We start from the raw sequence: 16273 nt of genomic DNA on the forward strand, positions 1-16273 counted from the left end.
CTCCAATTAATTACTCATCAGCTAACTATCCCTGTGGGCAAGTGAAGTCACCATGCATTTATTAGGCACCTACTGTGGGCCAGGCAGTGTTCTAGGTCCTTGTTTTACAAAGACAGAAATGATAAAGTGCAATGCTCTGGTGACCTAGGTTTACATCCTGGCTTGCCACTTGCTAGTTACATATCTGTTAGCAAGTCATTTAATTCCTCTGAGTTTTGTCATCTGTAAAAGGAGATAATTCTTTTGCTCTCTACCTCACAGAGCCATTGTGAGGAAAAGTGCTTTGTGAACCTTAAAGCACTATAAAAAAAATATGAGTTCTCATCATCCTGCTTGGCATCTTGTACCTGAGCTCTAAATGACATGTCAAGTGCTTTAAGAACCTTAAAGCACTATATAAACGAGACTTGTTATCATGGAGAATTTAGAGTTTTTTTATGGGAGAATGACAGGAGCAAATTATTTCTTTCAGTATTTAACAACACCAGACTTTGAGAAGTCTCAAATTTCATGAAGCAGGTTGTAATATCTTTTAAGAACAGTGCTTGGAAGTTTAATTTCAAAGCTTTTTGACATGAACTTAAAGTTATATGTTTCTTGAATTCAGCACTAAAGCATCTGAGAATGGCAAAGAGGGCAATTACTCATCAGTGAAATTAGTTAATGTACTGAATTACTAAGGACAGCCCTGTAGTATGTCTTAGAATTTGATGCCCCACTGTACTTCAGATTTCCAAAGAACCACATATTTTCTCATGGTGTTATTTGTAATTCTTAGACCAGGAAAAGTTGGTTAATTTTGACCAGAAAGGCAAAAAGCTTTTTTTTTTTTTGATGTGTTGTGGTACTTACAAGTGTAATAAGCCTAGCTGGTTGGTTGTCCTTCTTTTCTCAGAGGGACTGATATGACGTAACTATATTAGAGTCAAGATACAGTTTGTCCAGCTGTGACTGATCAGACCAGTATGTGCTCAGAATGCTCTACCACAGGTCCGGCCCAGATAGTCCATGTGAACATTTGGGGTGGATTCTCTAAATTTAGAGAAAATAAGCCTGATATAATATAAATATTTTCTCCTTTTACTTAAAAAAAATACCTGCTTTTGAAGGATCTTTCTTTTTTTAGAATATTTATTTATTTATTTTTAGTTTTCAACATTCACTTCCATAAAACGTTGAGTTCCAAATTTTCTCCCTGTCGCTCCCCTCCCCCCACTCCAAGACAGTGTGCAGTTAGATATAGGCTTTACATATATATTCATATTGAACCTATTTTCACATTAGTCATGTTGTAAAGAACAATTAGAACCAATTTCACAATCTTTCAAGTCCCCCACTTCCCTTAGACTTCTGAGGAAGAACTTCTTTTAATAAAGCATCTTAAAATGTGGAGACATTCTTAATGTGCTTTTATTTTTATACAAACACAAATATGTATATGTGTATATAATTATTTTTTATTTTTGACTAGGATTAAATCACAAGATTTCCTACTCATTGGTGAACTCTGCAGATGGGCAGTTCTCCATTGATGAATCATCTGGAATTATCCGATTGGAGAAGCCTTTGGACCGAGAGTTACAGGCCATGTACAGTCTGATTTTGAAAGCTGTAGATCAGGGTGTGCCAAGGAGGCTGACTGCTACCGGCACTGTTGTTGTATCTGTTTTGGATATAAATGATAACCCACCTGTGTTTGAATATCGCGAGTATGGAGCCACAGTGCCCGAGGACATCCTCGTTGGAACGGAGGTTCTGCAGGTGTATGCGGCCAGCCGGGATATTGAGGCCAATGCAGAGATCACTTATGCAATCATCAGTGGCAATGAGCATGGGAAATTCAGTATTGATTCCACAACAGGTAACTTAGCACATGTCACAAAGAGAAACCTTCTATTAGTCCGCCAAATAGTTGACTTCTTATGGGTTGGCCTCTTAAATTACATGATGCACCATTTATGTATTATAATTGTATATTTTATGTGTAATATTTATACAAATTATACATTTATATATGAATACACTTTGTGTGTGTGTGTGTGTGAGAGAGAGAGAGAGAGAGAGAATTCTAAAGAGATAAGGCACTAAGCTTTTTTTTTTTTACCTAAGTAGTAGTTGAAAAGGAGTCAGGAGGATTCTTTAAAAGTCTCAAATTCTGTGGATAAAAAGAAAATAAATGTCTGATATATTTGATTGACCTTTTAAAAAAGCCAACCCTAAGAGAAAATTAATTGTCATTGGAGTTAGAACATTATGCAGTTAGAACTTTTGTAAAGTTGCTTTCAGTCAGGGCTGGAGAAATAGAACTTAATTGAAAACAGCTTCCCTTCTTAGCTACCTGTTTTTTCTTCTTAGTGAACTCATTTGATAGGTAAATCAGCCCTGCTGGTGAGTCATCAGTTTCATCCTCCATAATCTAAGTTTCTATAGCAGGCGAGTGACTGTTCTTCAAAGTGATACAGTCCTTTATCGTTTCAGGCCTACCTATAGCATTTGAAATATTCTGAATCATATTTTCTGGTGGGCTGCCAGTAAAGTCAGAGGGCATAACTTCAGCACACATTAAGATGGAAAGTCTTCAGTTAACCTAGTCTCTCTAAAAGTATCTGTGGTCCTCATAATGCTGTAAAATGTGGCCTAGTGAAAAATGAATTTCACTACTCTAGCCATAAGGTTATTTATTTTTAAGTTTAAGAGAATCAGTCAGTCAATATGTAATAGTTCAGTATCTCACTATATGCCTGGCACTGTTCCAGGCAGAGCCAAAAATGCAAGATAGCTTATACTTTCTGGAAAAACAATGCATACTATGAAGTTAATGCACATGTGTTCAGAATGGGTAAAGACCAATTTTGGGGGAGACAAGGAAAGATTTCGTGTGGGTAGTGGTCCTTGGCTGAGCTTCAAGTACAGTAGAAGCCTTGTTTCATGTTGATCAGAGGATTTAAAGCCAAGAGGGACTTTAGAGATCATCAAATCTATCCCTCTTATTTTACAAATGAGGAAACTGAGTCTTAGAGAAAGTAAGAGTGGGGTTTGTTTCATTCTTTGTATTTGTATCCCCAGCACTGAGTCTAATTGCCTGGCATATAGTAGTACCTTAATAAAAATTTGTTGATTGTTTATTAATGGAGCTGTGGCTTAACCTGGATCCTTTGATTCTAAAACCAAGTCTCCTTCCTCTACACTCCAGTGACTCCGCTATCTCTCATTACATCCTACCCCTCCCCTCAAGAAACTACTCCTTTCTTTTACTTCACTATTTCAAGTAAGGGAATCAAAAGCCATCCTGGGCTCAAAACCTCTACATCATTTTGATTCTTCCTTTTTCATCAGTCCTTATATCCAGTCAGTTTTCAGCTCTTATCAGTTTCCTTAGAATTGTAGATTTGGGGCTGGAAGGGACTTTAGAGGTCATCTGAGCCAACCCTCCCTCCTTTCCTCTCTTCCTTCCTCCCTCCCTCCTTCCCTTCCTCCCTCCTTCCCTCTCTCCCTCCTTCCCTCTCTCCCTCCTTCCCTTCCTTCCTTCCTTCCTTCCCTTCCTTCCTTCCTTCTGTCCATCCATCCTCCCTTTCTCCATTACTGATTATTAGATAAAGTATCATTCAAGGCCCTGTGCTGGGCCCTGACTTCAACTTGCCTTTTCGTTTCTATCTTAACACCATTTCCATTCAGAAAACCTTCATCCTAGCCCAAGTGGATTACTTCCCATCCTCTATTCTCCTACCCAGTCTCATCTCCAGACTTTTGTTTACAGCCATCCCCCATGCTGCAAAAGAACGATGGACAAATGAAAAGTGTCTTACGTGTTTACTTTGTACCAAGCACTGTGGTGAGTTTTAGAGACAATTCCTGCTCTCAAGTTGCTCACTCTCTTATTGGGGGAGACAGCACATAAAAATTCAGCTGCAGGGTTGGGTAGGAAGACCCTAGAGTTCTAAGGGTTCACAGTAGGGTAGATGGCAAGACCCAAGAGTCTTCAGGACATATGGCAATGATCAAGGTTTTGGAAGACATAGAGGGAGGGCAGATGATAAGGCCTGGGGAATGTTGTCTTTCCAGAGGGATAATATTTGGGCCTGTGTGAATTGCCATGTCTGCTGCTCAGAAGATAGTGGGCCTGAGTATCCAAGAGGAAGGGGGAATTCTGGGCTCCTTCCTGCAGATGTGAGGATGGAGAAGGGAAGTAGGGAGGGAAAGTCAGCGGCCCGCCAGGAGGAAACAAGATGAAAAGGAGCATTGAAAATAAGATTGAGACAGAACAGCACACTGTAACTTAAGCCCTGACTGGAGTGTGGATGGCCTGGGGAGAGGGGAGACAGAACCCTCCTTCCTCTACCATCCCCATCTTGAGGTAGAGGAGGGGAGAAGAAGGATCCCTCCTGATGGTGGGCTTCTTCCCCACACCTTGGGCTGTGGATGATATGGGCTCAGGGAGAGAGTAGTAGAGGATGAAGGAATGCACTGTCATCCTATCACAATTTGTTGAAATATTTCTCCACCAATTCAAGTACCACCTCTTCTATGAAACTTTTCCTGATTGCTTCAATCGAAAGTGATTTCTCCCGAGAGTTTTATATATAGCCCTTTGTCTTAGCTACTCTCCCAGGCATTTATCACATTCGACCTTGTATTTTAGTTATCTGTGTGGATACTTTATCCTCTCCCGTTATTTTGTAAACCTCTCCCTTGAAGGTAGAGTCAATGTCAGTCAGTCTGACAGCGAGTGTTTCTTAAGCACTTACATCTGTGGTAAGAAACAGACTGATTTTATCATTTTATCCCCAGTTCTTTGTCATAATTCTTGCAGATGCTTGGTACTTAAAACAACTTTTTCTCAGGCCCTGGCCCCTCCAGGTTGATTACGTGTTACAGCGAAGCTAGCTTTCTTGATTCATTGTTGAATTGAGTAGAGTTTTAGAGTCAGAGATAGAAGAGGAGAGCCCAGAAAATAGTTTATATGTAATGGAGTAAGAATTACTGTGAAAATAGTGGAGAAAAGTAGGCAGGTAAGAGACAAAGAAGGTCTCTAGAGGAATGTTCATATTTTCAGATACTGTATTGGGAAATGAAAAATTATATGTACATTGTAAAGAGACTTGTTTGCATAAAGATGTCGCTGAATATTTTTAGCTTGTTTAAAAAGTCACAGATTGAGAGAAAATAATCTTAGTGGAATGGTGTTGGCCTTTTAATAACTTAAAAATATTTATATTTGATTTCCTTTATAGGAGCCATATTTGTTATTGACAACTTGGATTATGAAAGTTCTCATGAATATTACCTGACAATCGAAGCCACTGATGGAGGCACACCTTCTCTGAGTGATGTTGCAACAGTGAATGTGAATGTCACGGATATCAACGACAACTCCCCAGTGTTCAGCCAGGACACCTATACCGCAGTGATCAGTGAAGATGCCGTTCTTGAACAATCTGTTGTCACTGTATGCGTTACACTTTTATTCTCCTCCTTCCTCCATAATTTCATTTGTTTTACCTTTGAAAGAGACTCCATTTGAGATTATCTTGCTTACAAGCAGTATAAGGACATGAAAATATTATCAGTATATTAACTGATATTTGGCTAGAATTATATAGTTATCCCTCCCACATTGAGTTAGGGGCATGGCACCCACGTAATCTGGAAAATTCACATGAAATTTTTTGGCCCTCCCTTCAGTACTAGAGAAGAAGTCTGGATTTTTTTTTCGATTTCTTTATCAGGTGTTTATAGTTCCTTACTGCAAAATTTGGGTTAAGTATTTGGTCACAGGCCCTGTTTTGTCTGCCAGACTTTGCATGTCGTCTGCAGCTTCCACAAAACTCCCCCAAAATTCCCATCTAATTTTTATGCTTACCTATGATATATCAAAACCACAGTGGGGAAAGTCTCAATATGGAAGGATAACTGTATATACTAGTGGGGCATTGTGTGGTGAAGTAGATGAGAAGCAGGAGCATCTGGGTTTGAGTCTTGCCTCAGACACAGATTGGACAAATCTCCCACTCATTGCTTGAGGTATGTCTCAGATCTCTGAGACTCTTAAGTTGGAGGGAGAGAAGGCTGTGACCACCATTGGTAGAGAATTTTCTGACCTGAGAGTTTCTTCTAAAAATAAAATCATGAGTCCAGAACCTATTGCCATCCGTTGTGTGCTTTTGTGTATGTACAGATAAACTATATGTGTATGTATGTACATGTGCATACATACATATATACACATACACACATATGTTTGACTCACTGGTGGAATACTGACTGTAATCTTAAAAGGGATGTTTTGGGGGGATTTTTTGGCTTTGAGAACACTGTTTCAGACAGCTGCCTTTTCTTGGGATGAGTGTGTGTGCTCATGGTAAGTCCGTCTTGAGCAATTCTAAACAAGATTATGTTCTTTAGGTTATGGCAGATGATGCTGATGGACCTTCAAACAGTCACATTCACTATTCAATCATAGATGGCAACCAGGGGAACCCATTTACTATTGATCCTGTAAAAGGAGAAATAAAAGTGACTCAACTTCTAGACCGGGAAATGGTAAGAGAAGCCATTGTTATTGTTTGTTACTTGGTTGTTGTTGTGTGAATTTTGTGGTTAGGTTAAAAGTCAAAGAACAAATACGCCTGTTGGGTACCAGCAAGAAACTGTGCTTGGAATTGTGAAGAGCTCCAAGAATTGTTTGCCCTCGGGGGTCTTATAGTCTAGTTGGGGAGAGAATTTGTCAGCACACCAGAAGAAAAATAGCAGTCCAGAGAGTTCAGTGAGAGGAGACACACACAAGAAATCATACAGAGTAGTCCATGGTTTCTTGTCAAATGACTTCTGAAGGTGAGAAGTACTCCAAGTTGAGAGGAAGGAGAGATCCCTCTCAGATGGAGTGGTGTAGGGAAGCTTCTTAGAGGAGAAGGTATTTGAGGTAGGACTTCAAGGATGATTTGGTTTTAGAAAAGGGACAAATGGAAGGGAATATTGTAGCGATGCAAAATTTTATCAGGTTCCATTTGAAGTATCAGAGAGCTGATGGTTACCAGAATCCATACCTACTTTTTGGGCCTCTCAGAAGAAAGATGACAAACTCCAGGTGGGGAATGAGACATAAATTTTCAGACATGGCCAAGTGTTCTTCTTTTCTTTTTTTCCCCTTGCTTTAACTGTACCAGAGAGGGTTCTATTTCTGGAGGGAAGGAAAAGAAAATCACTGAGAAGTGACATTGATGATTGAAAACTTGGAAAAAATGCTGCAAAATTATGTCCATGAGATGAGGTAAAGGTCTATGTAGATGCCAATGGAATGGCGTACTGGAGTCAGATTGTACCATCACTGGGCTGCAGACCAGCCTTCTCAAGTCCCTCCCATCATTCATTTAAAGGAGAGGTAGATTATCCAAAGAACAGTCAAGTGACACATCTTTCTCTCCTTTTGGACACTAGGGAAAAGAAGTCTTAACTCTTGACCCTTTTCCCAGGTAGGCTTAGGAACAAGACCACAAGATAGTGACATAGACAAAGCCTAAAACTTCTGGGATAAATCAGAAGGAGAAATTCTGGGTGAAGTTGAGCCAGAAAGAGTATGAAAAGATATTCATTTCTGTTCAGCTGGTGCTTTGCTAAGACCAGTTGACTGAAAATAGATGTAAGCCTCAGGAGAAGGAGGATATACATTCATTTAACTTCATGATTCATTGTCTATTAAGTTACTCGGTTTTGTCTTGTTTATATCACTGTATATCAAGTGGTGTTTTCTGCTCTGAAAAATTCTAGTGGAAAGTATTTTGGCCACATTGGAAATTAATATAGGCTTTGTGGGCTTGTCTGAGAACTCCACTAATGTGTATAATATCTCTGTGGGAAAATGGGTACCACGTTCCAAATAAATAACTGACAGGTGAACTTTTGAAACAGCAGTTTTCTAGCCCAGAGACTGATGATATTATCAATATATGGGAAAAGATCATATTCTTGCTAGTCTACTTTTCCATCATTTACATGGACTTGGGAGTTAAGGTTATAGATTCTTCTGGCTTAAAAAAATATGTTTGTCTTTGTTTTTCCAAAGATTTCAGGTTACACACTCAGAGTTCAAGCAGCTGATAATGGCAGCCCACCCAGAGTCAACACAACCACCGTGAACATTGATGTATCTGATGTTAATGACAATCCTCCAGTTTTCTCAAAAGGCAACTACAGCATAATCATTCAGGTAATCTTATCAAGAGTCATGACACAGAATCTGAATCAAAGGGAAAAAGAGTTCCTTCTATCGTATTCGTAAGAAAAGGTCATCCAACCTTTGCGTTGAGACCTCCAATGAGGGTGGATCCATTATATGCACAAGTAGAGACAGATAAATACACGCACACACATACATGTGTAAATAAGCATGTGTATATGTGTATGAACACATGTATGTGTGTTTAATCCACAACAAACCTACAGGCACCAGTAGCAGTACAGATCCTAGCCCAGCATTCCACCTCCTATCTCAGTGCCTTTGAACTTTCTGTATGCTTGGAATGGAACATTCTTGGAATGCACTTCCTCTCTTCCTTTAAAACACAATTTACGCACCATTTTCTACATGAAACTTTTTCTGATTCCCTCCGTACTGTTAGTGCCATCCCTCCTAGACTACTTCACATTTACCTGTTTTGTATCTTTGTATTTATTCATTTTATATTGATTCTATAGACATCTTTATATGGACTTGTTGTCCCCTGCAATAAAATATAAATCCCTTGTGAGCAGGAATTGTTCCTTCTTTGTGCTTGTATCCCCCGGCCCTAGCTCAGTGCCGGGCACATGGTAGGTGATTCATGAGCACTTATCAATTGGTAGATTGATATCTGTCGGAGAATGTCATTAAAGTTCTATCTGGCCATATATAACCATACCCAAATGGCCGCAGAATTATAGATTTCGTCAGAAGTCTCTAAGTGACTGATGTTGGCTTCATGGCCTGGGGTAGGAGGTGGGGAATGACGGGCTGTGGTGCTAAGGAAAGCCTCCTATTAGGGACACTCCTAAATTTAAGCAGGTTCCTTTGATGCCTCCCTGCCCCCACCCCATAGCCTTGCAGGGAATTGACCTTCCCATTTGCTTCTGACCCAGCATGAATTCTTAACAGCTACCGTGTTATCTTCTTGTCCTTGAAGCAAGCACAGAAGCATTCATTTGTAATGTTAGTGAGTACTTTGAAGGAGAATTGCACAATCCAATCCCACAAATAATTATTGTATGCCTGCTATGTGTAAGCATTATTTCAAATTATGTTGTTCTCTCTGGCAGTAAATTCTTTCATTTGGGAACTGTTTTTTAAAGTTACTGTTCAAAATAAGAAGAAGAAAAAATGGATGTTCTTCATGGACCGAACATTTTGAATAGCAACATGATTCTCCAGTTCCATTGGATTTTCACTTTACATCATTCTGTCAAGCATTTATTAAGTACTGACTGCTCAGTCAAACTGAGATGTGTTGAAGACCTTAGCTTGAAAAGGCCCAGGTCCTCCATTGCATCCTGGGCCATCTCCAGTTGTCTCAATCTAGCCATTGGACCCAGATGGCTTTGGAGGAGAAAGTGAGGCTGGTGACTTTGCACAGCCCTCCCTCACTTAAATACAATTCACTTGCATGTCAAGACATCACTTTCCTGATGTCATGGTCTTCTTCAAGAATGAAGGACAGACAGCAAGCAGTGACCATATCCTTAAGGATACAGGAAAAGGCAAATGCTGCTGGTACATGTAGGTTTATTGTGGATTAAACACATGTAAATAGGTGCATACACATATGTACATGCTTATCCACATGTTTGTGTGTGTGTCTGTCTATACCTGTGCATATAATGTAAATACTAGGCACAGATAAGACATATGCAGAGTAGAGGATACCATCAGTGGGTTGGGGAGTGGGGGACAGTTTCGTGTAGAAGGTGGCAATAAACTGTATTTAAAGGAAGCTGGGACATTTAAGAGGTAGAGGCAAGACAAAGCATGACACATGCCCTCAGTTATCATTTAATTTATTTGTAAGTAGTCACATGTATTTGATTTTTAATAAATTTGTGTAGGAAAACAAGCCTGTGGGTGTCAGCGTCTTGCAGCTGGTGGTGACAGACAAGGATTCTTCCCATAATGGCCCACCTTTTTTCTTTTCTGTCGTGAGTGGAAATGAGGAGAAAGCATTTGAGGTTAACCGAGAAGGAGTCCTTATAACTTCAACAGCCATAAAAAGAAAAGTAAAGGATCATTACTTCCTTCATGTCAAGGTACTGCCTTTAACTGATTTCACGGTTGGTTTACGATTACTGATGTGCTGTTCCTTTAAGAGGTTGTCTGTACTCCTTCCTGTCATCCCCACTTAACCTCCTCCATCCCTCCCCCGTTAGTCGATAGTCTCCTTGCACTTGAGCATGAACCATTTTCTTACCTTTACCAAGATGGTGACTAGAGTTCATAGGTCACTTGTCTCCATATTTTCTCCTGTTTATTTTCACATGATACCTTCTTTTAGAAAGAATTACCTTTTTTAAGTGATGTTTTTCTATCCTGATTTTCACAGTAGTGAAATTGCTGCAGTCTGATTTCCATCTGAAGAGAGCTGCCTTTAAGAATGCTTTAGAATAAGTGCTGTAAAAGAATGTTAATTTTCTTAGGATGAAATGAAGTATGAAAAAGCTTGCTTATGATGTTGCTTTAGAATAAGAAAAGCTAACATTTATGTAGTGCTTTAAGGTCTACGCATTTTACAATGTTTTGCATATATTACCTCCTTTGGTCCTCACAAGAATTCTGTAAGGTAGGTGCTATTCTTATACCCGTTTTACAGATGAAGAAACTGAGGCTGAGAGCTTGTGACTTCTTGAGAGTCATGCAGCTGATAAATGTCTCAGGCATTATTTGAAACTAGGTCTTTCTGACTCTCAAGTCCACTACCCTGTCCACTGTACTATCTAGCTGTTTAGTATCCATTGGGTTATGGCAGAGCTTCTTAATGTGGGGTCCATGAGCTTGTTTTTGTTCAACATTTTGATACTTAATGTTTCAGTGAAACTGGTTTCTTTTCTCATCTTATTTTACTTCATGTATTTAAAACCATTATTTTGAGAATGGGTCCTTAGGTTTCACAAGATAGTCCAGCTTATAGAGCTGGGAATCTCTTGGTTATGGAAGTTTCTGTTAAAAGCCTTGGCAGCAATCAAAACAGTGACTTTTCCTTTTTCTTATAGGTGGCAGACAACGGAAAACCTCAGTTATCTTCTTTGGCATATATTGACATTAGGGTTATTGAGGAAAGCATCTATCCGCCTGCCATTTTGCCACTAGAGATTTTCATTACCACCTTTGGGGAAGAATATTCAGGTGGTGTCATTGGAAAGATCCATGCAACAGACCAAGATGTCTACGACACCTTAACATACAGTCTTGATCCCAAAATGGACAACCTCTTCTCCGTCTCCAGCACAGGTGGTAAACTGATAGCCCATAAAAAGCTAGACATGGGACAGTACCTCCTTAACGTCTCAGTGACCGATGGAAAATTCACTACCATGGCTGACATCATGGTGCACATCAGGCAGGTCACTCAAGAAATGCTCAACCACACCATTGCTATCCGCTTTGCCAACCTCACCCCTGAAGAGTTCGTTGGAGACTATTGGCGTAACTTCCAGAGGGCTTTGCGGAATATCCTGGGCATGAGGAGGAATGACATACAGGTGGTGAGTTTGCAGCCCTCGGAGCCTCAGTCGAACCTGGACGTTTTACTGCTTGTTGAGAAATCTGGTAGTGCCCACGTTTCAATGAAAGTTCTCCTGCACAAGATAAACTCGTCTGTGGCTGACATCGAAGAAATCATTGGTGTGAGGATCTTGGAAGTGTTCCACAAGCAATGTGCAGGTCTGGACTGTCCATCGAAATTCTGTGATGAAAAGGTGACTCTGGATGATGATGTCATGTCAACTCATAGTACTGCCAGGCTGAGCTTTGTCAGTCCCCGTCACCACCGAGCAGCTGTATGTCTTTGTAGAGGTAAGAGAGTCTCACAGAATCAGTATCACTGTTGTGCATGTGTATCCATGTGGAAGATGGGAGAAGGGAACACCAGACTTGCCATTGGCAATTACTGTAACTAAAAGAATCCATTCTTCCCTACCCCCAGAAGGAAAATGCCCACTGGTTGATCATGGATGTGAAAGCAATCCATGCCCTGAAGGTTCAGAATGTATTGCTGATCCAGAAGAGGAAAAGTATACGTGTGTGTGCCCAGGTGGCAAATTTGGCCAGTGTCCAGGTGAGATTTCACTTATTGTATTTCAGAGCCCAAACTGCCCCTTAAATTTGTTTTTTCTTTTGATTCTCATCCTTGTTTCTTTGTGTTTCACAGTTGGTTCATCGGTAACATTTACTGGGAACAGTTTTGTCAAATACCGTCTGATGGAAAATGAAAACAAATTAGAAATGAAACTCACCATGAGGCTCAGAACTTACTCCACTCATGCAGTTGTTATGTATGCAAGGGGAACAGACTACAGTATTTTAGAGGTACACGCCGAACTTTCCCCTAATTCTGGAAGGCTGTATGTCTCTGTGTAACACTTGAGAGTCTAAACTCAAGTGGCCATTTTCTTCTCTCAACAACAGTAATAGCGATAGTCATAGTTTGCCTTTACCCCTTATTTAAAGTGTGCAGATTACTTTCTTTTTGCCAGCTTCCTAAGGGAGATAGTGCAAGAATTGCTATTTGCATTTCATAGAGGAAAAAGCTAAGCCCTAGAGAAGTTAGTTGACTCACCCATAGTCACACTGGTGAGTAACTGTCAGAGCTAGAACTCAGACCTTCTGACTCCATCGCCAATACTTTTTCAACCATTACACCAGATACTTCTCTTGAATTAAATTCGTAATTATCATTATTTGAGAAATATGAAATCCCACATTTAAGTAATATATTAGTGCAGACACAATAATTAATGAGTCTTCATTTCTTTGCAGTTGTAGATGTTGCAGTAGAACTTATTAACAATTCATGTTGGCATTTTAAAGCATAAATGTACTGTTTCTAACTACGTAAGTATACAGAGAAGGAGATGGCAAACTGCCCCAATATCTTTGCCAAGAAAACCCGTATGTATATGGTTCATGGAAGCACAGAGAGTTGAACACTGCTGAGCAACAAATACAAAATAAGTATACATCAGCACTGCTTAATAGCTGTAGACTCCTGTTAATATTAAATCTTGAGCTGGGCACTGTAGCCTGCATTTGTAGGAGTGTGTGCTGCTGGGTGTCATGAAGAGGCTGGATTGAGTTCAGGGCTTCTGAGCTGCCGTAGAGCTAATGCTGATTGGGGGTCGTCAATGAGTCTGGCACCAATATGGTAACATCTCTTAGGGGTAAATGGCCACCAGGTTGCCTAAGGAGGGAAGGACCAACCCAGGTTGGAAAAATGGAACATATTTCTCTGTAGTCAGTATTGGGTTTGGGGCTATGAGTAGTCCTTTCAGCCCACTTCCAACCTAGGGAAAATTAGGATACCAAATCTCAGGGGCCAAAAAAATTAAGGGGCAGCTAGGTGGTGCAGTGGATAGAGTGTCAGCCCTGGAGTTAGGAGGACCTGAATTCAAATCTGGCCTCAAACACTTATTAGCTGTGTGACCTTGGGGAAGTCACTTAACCCTGTTTGCCTCAGTTTCCTCAGCTGTAAAATGAGCTGGAGAAAGAAATGGCAAATCACTCCAGTATCTTTGCCAAGAAAACCCCAAAATGGGATCATAAAGAGTCTAAAAAACAATTGAACAGCAGCAAGAATTAAATCTTGAGAAGAACTGATTCTTCACATCTGGACTTAAAGCTAAGGATTTCAACCCATTTATCACTTAAAAGATCTACAATAATGTCTTCTCTCTTTAAAATGACAGTGACTGATGCGTTAATATTAGACTAACATTGATATTAGCTGAAATGTGTACTTTAATTGTAATGGTATACAATCATTGATTACTCTTAAACACTACCTGGATGAGTGGTTTGTATCTGGTGTTTAGATTCCTAAAAGAATTGTTTTGGGTTTTTTGCATGATCAAATCCCTTCATTCGTCTCTTCAGCAAGCATTTATTAAATGCCTGCTGTATGCTAGGCACGGAGAAGTATGTGGTCCACCTGTGGCACTTAATTCAAAAATCTTTTTCTCACCCTTATGTAAATATCTGAATATTTCCCATAGAGCCTTGAGAGGGGGAAAGGGAAGGGGAGTAGCTGAAAATTCCGAAAGAGTATCATGAATGTTAATAGTAGTCTTTCATTGCAGATTCACAATGGCAGACTTCAGTACAAATTTGACTGTGGAAGTGGGCCTGGAATTGTCTCTGTTCAAAGCATTCAAATAAACGATGGGCTGTGGCATTCTGTGTCCCTCGAAGTGAACGGGAACTATGCCCGGCTTGTTCTAGATAGGGTCCATACAGCATCCGGAACAGCTCCAGGCACCCTGAAGACACTGAACCTGGATAGCCATGTGTTTTTTGGAGGCCACATTCGTCAGCAGGACACAAGGCCTGGTAGAAGCCCTCAAGTCAACAATGGTTTCAGAGGATGTATGGACTCGATTTATTTGAATGGTCAAGAACTTCCTTTAACCAGCAAGCCAAGAAGTTATGCCCACATCGAGGAATATGTCGATGTGTCCCCTGGATGTTTGTTGATGGCCATAGAAGACTGCTCTAGTAGTCCCTGTCAGAATGGAGGCATTTGTAACCCTTCACCTAGCGGAGGTAGGTTTTGATGTACTTTTTTCATTAAAATTCTACACGTGGCTCACAAACACACTGTTTAGGACACGTCCCCAGGTCAGTTTTTAGTGCGCTTGCTATATTTAGCCAAAATCACAATGGAGTCAGATACTGCCCTTCTGTATAGTACAAGAATTCAGCCAAGTGCATACATAGAATGATGGAGCGATTGTCACTCAGATTTTATGGCTCTTAGAATTCTTCCTGGCAACTGGGCTTAAAAAACAGATGCTGGTCTGACTTCTGAGCATCTGTTGCTCAGTCTCAGTCACATGCTCGGGGAAGGCAGAAGGGACACACTTCAACACCTGCCTTCCAGTGTGGAAGACACCAAAGGCATAATTGACCTTGAAATTCCCCCAAAGCTCTGTGCCCAGGGAGAAGTTGGAACTGAGCCCACAGACTGATACTAGACTCCAGCTTTTCCTTGGATCGTTGGTGTATCAGCCAGTGGAATCATGAACAAGGACTGCTGGAGCCCCCACTACAACGTGTGAACATTTGAATTTGCAACAGTTGTTGAATGCCTTTTGTCACTGCTGTCATGCCCATGGGCTGGTTACTAGAAATGGGGAATGGGAGGAATGGGTCATTTGGCTTCCTGGGTAACATTTAGCTGGCCAATAGCCAGAACCTCAGAATAAACTTTAAAAGGACAGTGATAAAGTACACCTGATGCTCCCTTCTGCCCTGTATGAAAAAACTGAGATTCCCCATTGTAATAGTAAGAAAGTCAGGTTAATGAATTCAGATTTCATGATACAGAGTATCACACAGCCACATTGAGGATAAAATGTAGTTAATTATTACGTATCGGTTGAGAAATGTTTTAACAACCAACCAACATGGTTCCATCATTGCTTCCTCAGATTGTTTTGTGAAAAACATTTTATTCAGTTCAGTAAGCAGTTTAAGAAGGGGGCTCAGAAGTGATCTAATACTAGATCCTCTACAACATCCCTAAGAAGTGGTCATCCACCCTCTTAAAGAAATCCAGTGTTAATAAACTCACCACCTTTCAGTGACTAGAGTGCCAGGCCTAGAATCAGAAAGACTCGAGTTCAAATGTAGCCTCAGACATTTACTAGCTTTCTGACCCTGGACAAGTAACTTAACTCCTGGTTGCATCAGTTTCCTCAACTGTAAAATGAGGATAATAATAGCACCTACTTCACATGGTTGTTATAAGGATCAAATGAGGTAATGTTTGTAAAGTGGTTAGTACAGTGTCTTGAATGTAGTAGGTACTGTATAAAAGCTCATTCCACTTTTGTATAGCTCTAACTGTAGTGAAGGTTTTCCTTATATTCCAGCAGATTGCCATTCTGCAACTTCAGTCATTGCTCCAAAGTATTCCCCTTGGAGCCAGGGTGAATCTGTCTTCCATATGACAGCTTTTCCCATGCTTGAAAACAGATGTCGTGTCTCTTTTCTTTATAACTAGTCCCATTTCATTCCATTGATTGTCATATGGTGTGATCT

The 16273-nt window shown here is 40.3% G+C and overlaps 1 protein-coding gene across 3 annotated transcripts in view; it reads left to right on the plus strand.

Annotated features, from left to right (window-relative positions):
- The window catches only part of FAT1 (FAT atypical cadherin 1), a 170804-nt gene that overhangs the window by 135003 nt on the left and 19528 nt on the right, over window positions 1-16273 (plus strand). For all 3 annotated transcript variants that reach the window (XM_020968485.2, XM_020968488.2, XM_020968486.2), the window contains exons 14-22: window positions 1472-1861; window positions 5232-5446; window positions 6403-6540; window positions 8060-8203; window positions 10072-10269; window positions 11230-12031; window positions 12162-12293; window positions 12387-12544; window positions 14311-14773. In XM_020968485.2, coding sequence (XP_020824144.1) covers window positions 1472-1861; window positions 5232-5446; window positions 6403-6540; window positions 8060-8203; window positions 10072-10269; window positions 11230-12031; window positions 12162-12293; window positions 12387-12544; window positions 14311-14773 — 2640 coding nt within the window. The remainder of the gene's footprint in view (window positions 1-1471; window positions 1862-5231; window positions 5447-6402; window positions 6541-8059; window positions 8204-10071; window positions 10270-11229; window positions 12032-12161; window positions 12294-12386; window positions 12545-14310; window positions 14774-16273) is intronic.

This window comes from Phascolarctos cinereus, unplaced genomic scaffold, assembly GCF_003287225.1.
Source record: "Phascolarctos cinereus isolate Bilbo 61053 unplaced genomic scaffold, phaCin_HiC Scaffold_9;HRSCAF=440, whole genome shotgun sequence".
Taxonomy (NCBI): domain Eukaryota; kingdom Metazoa; phylum Chordata; class Mammalia; order Diprotodontia; family Phascolarctidae; genus Phascolarctos; species Phascolarctos cinereus.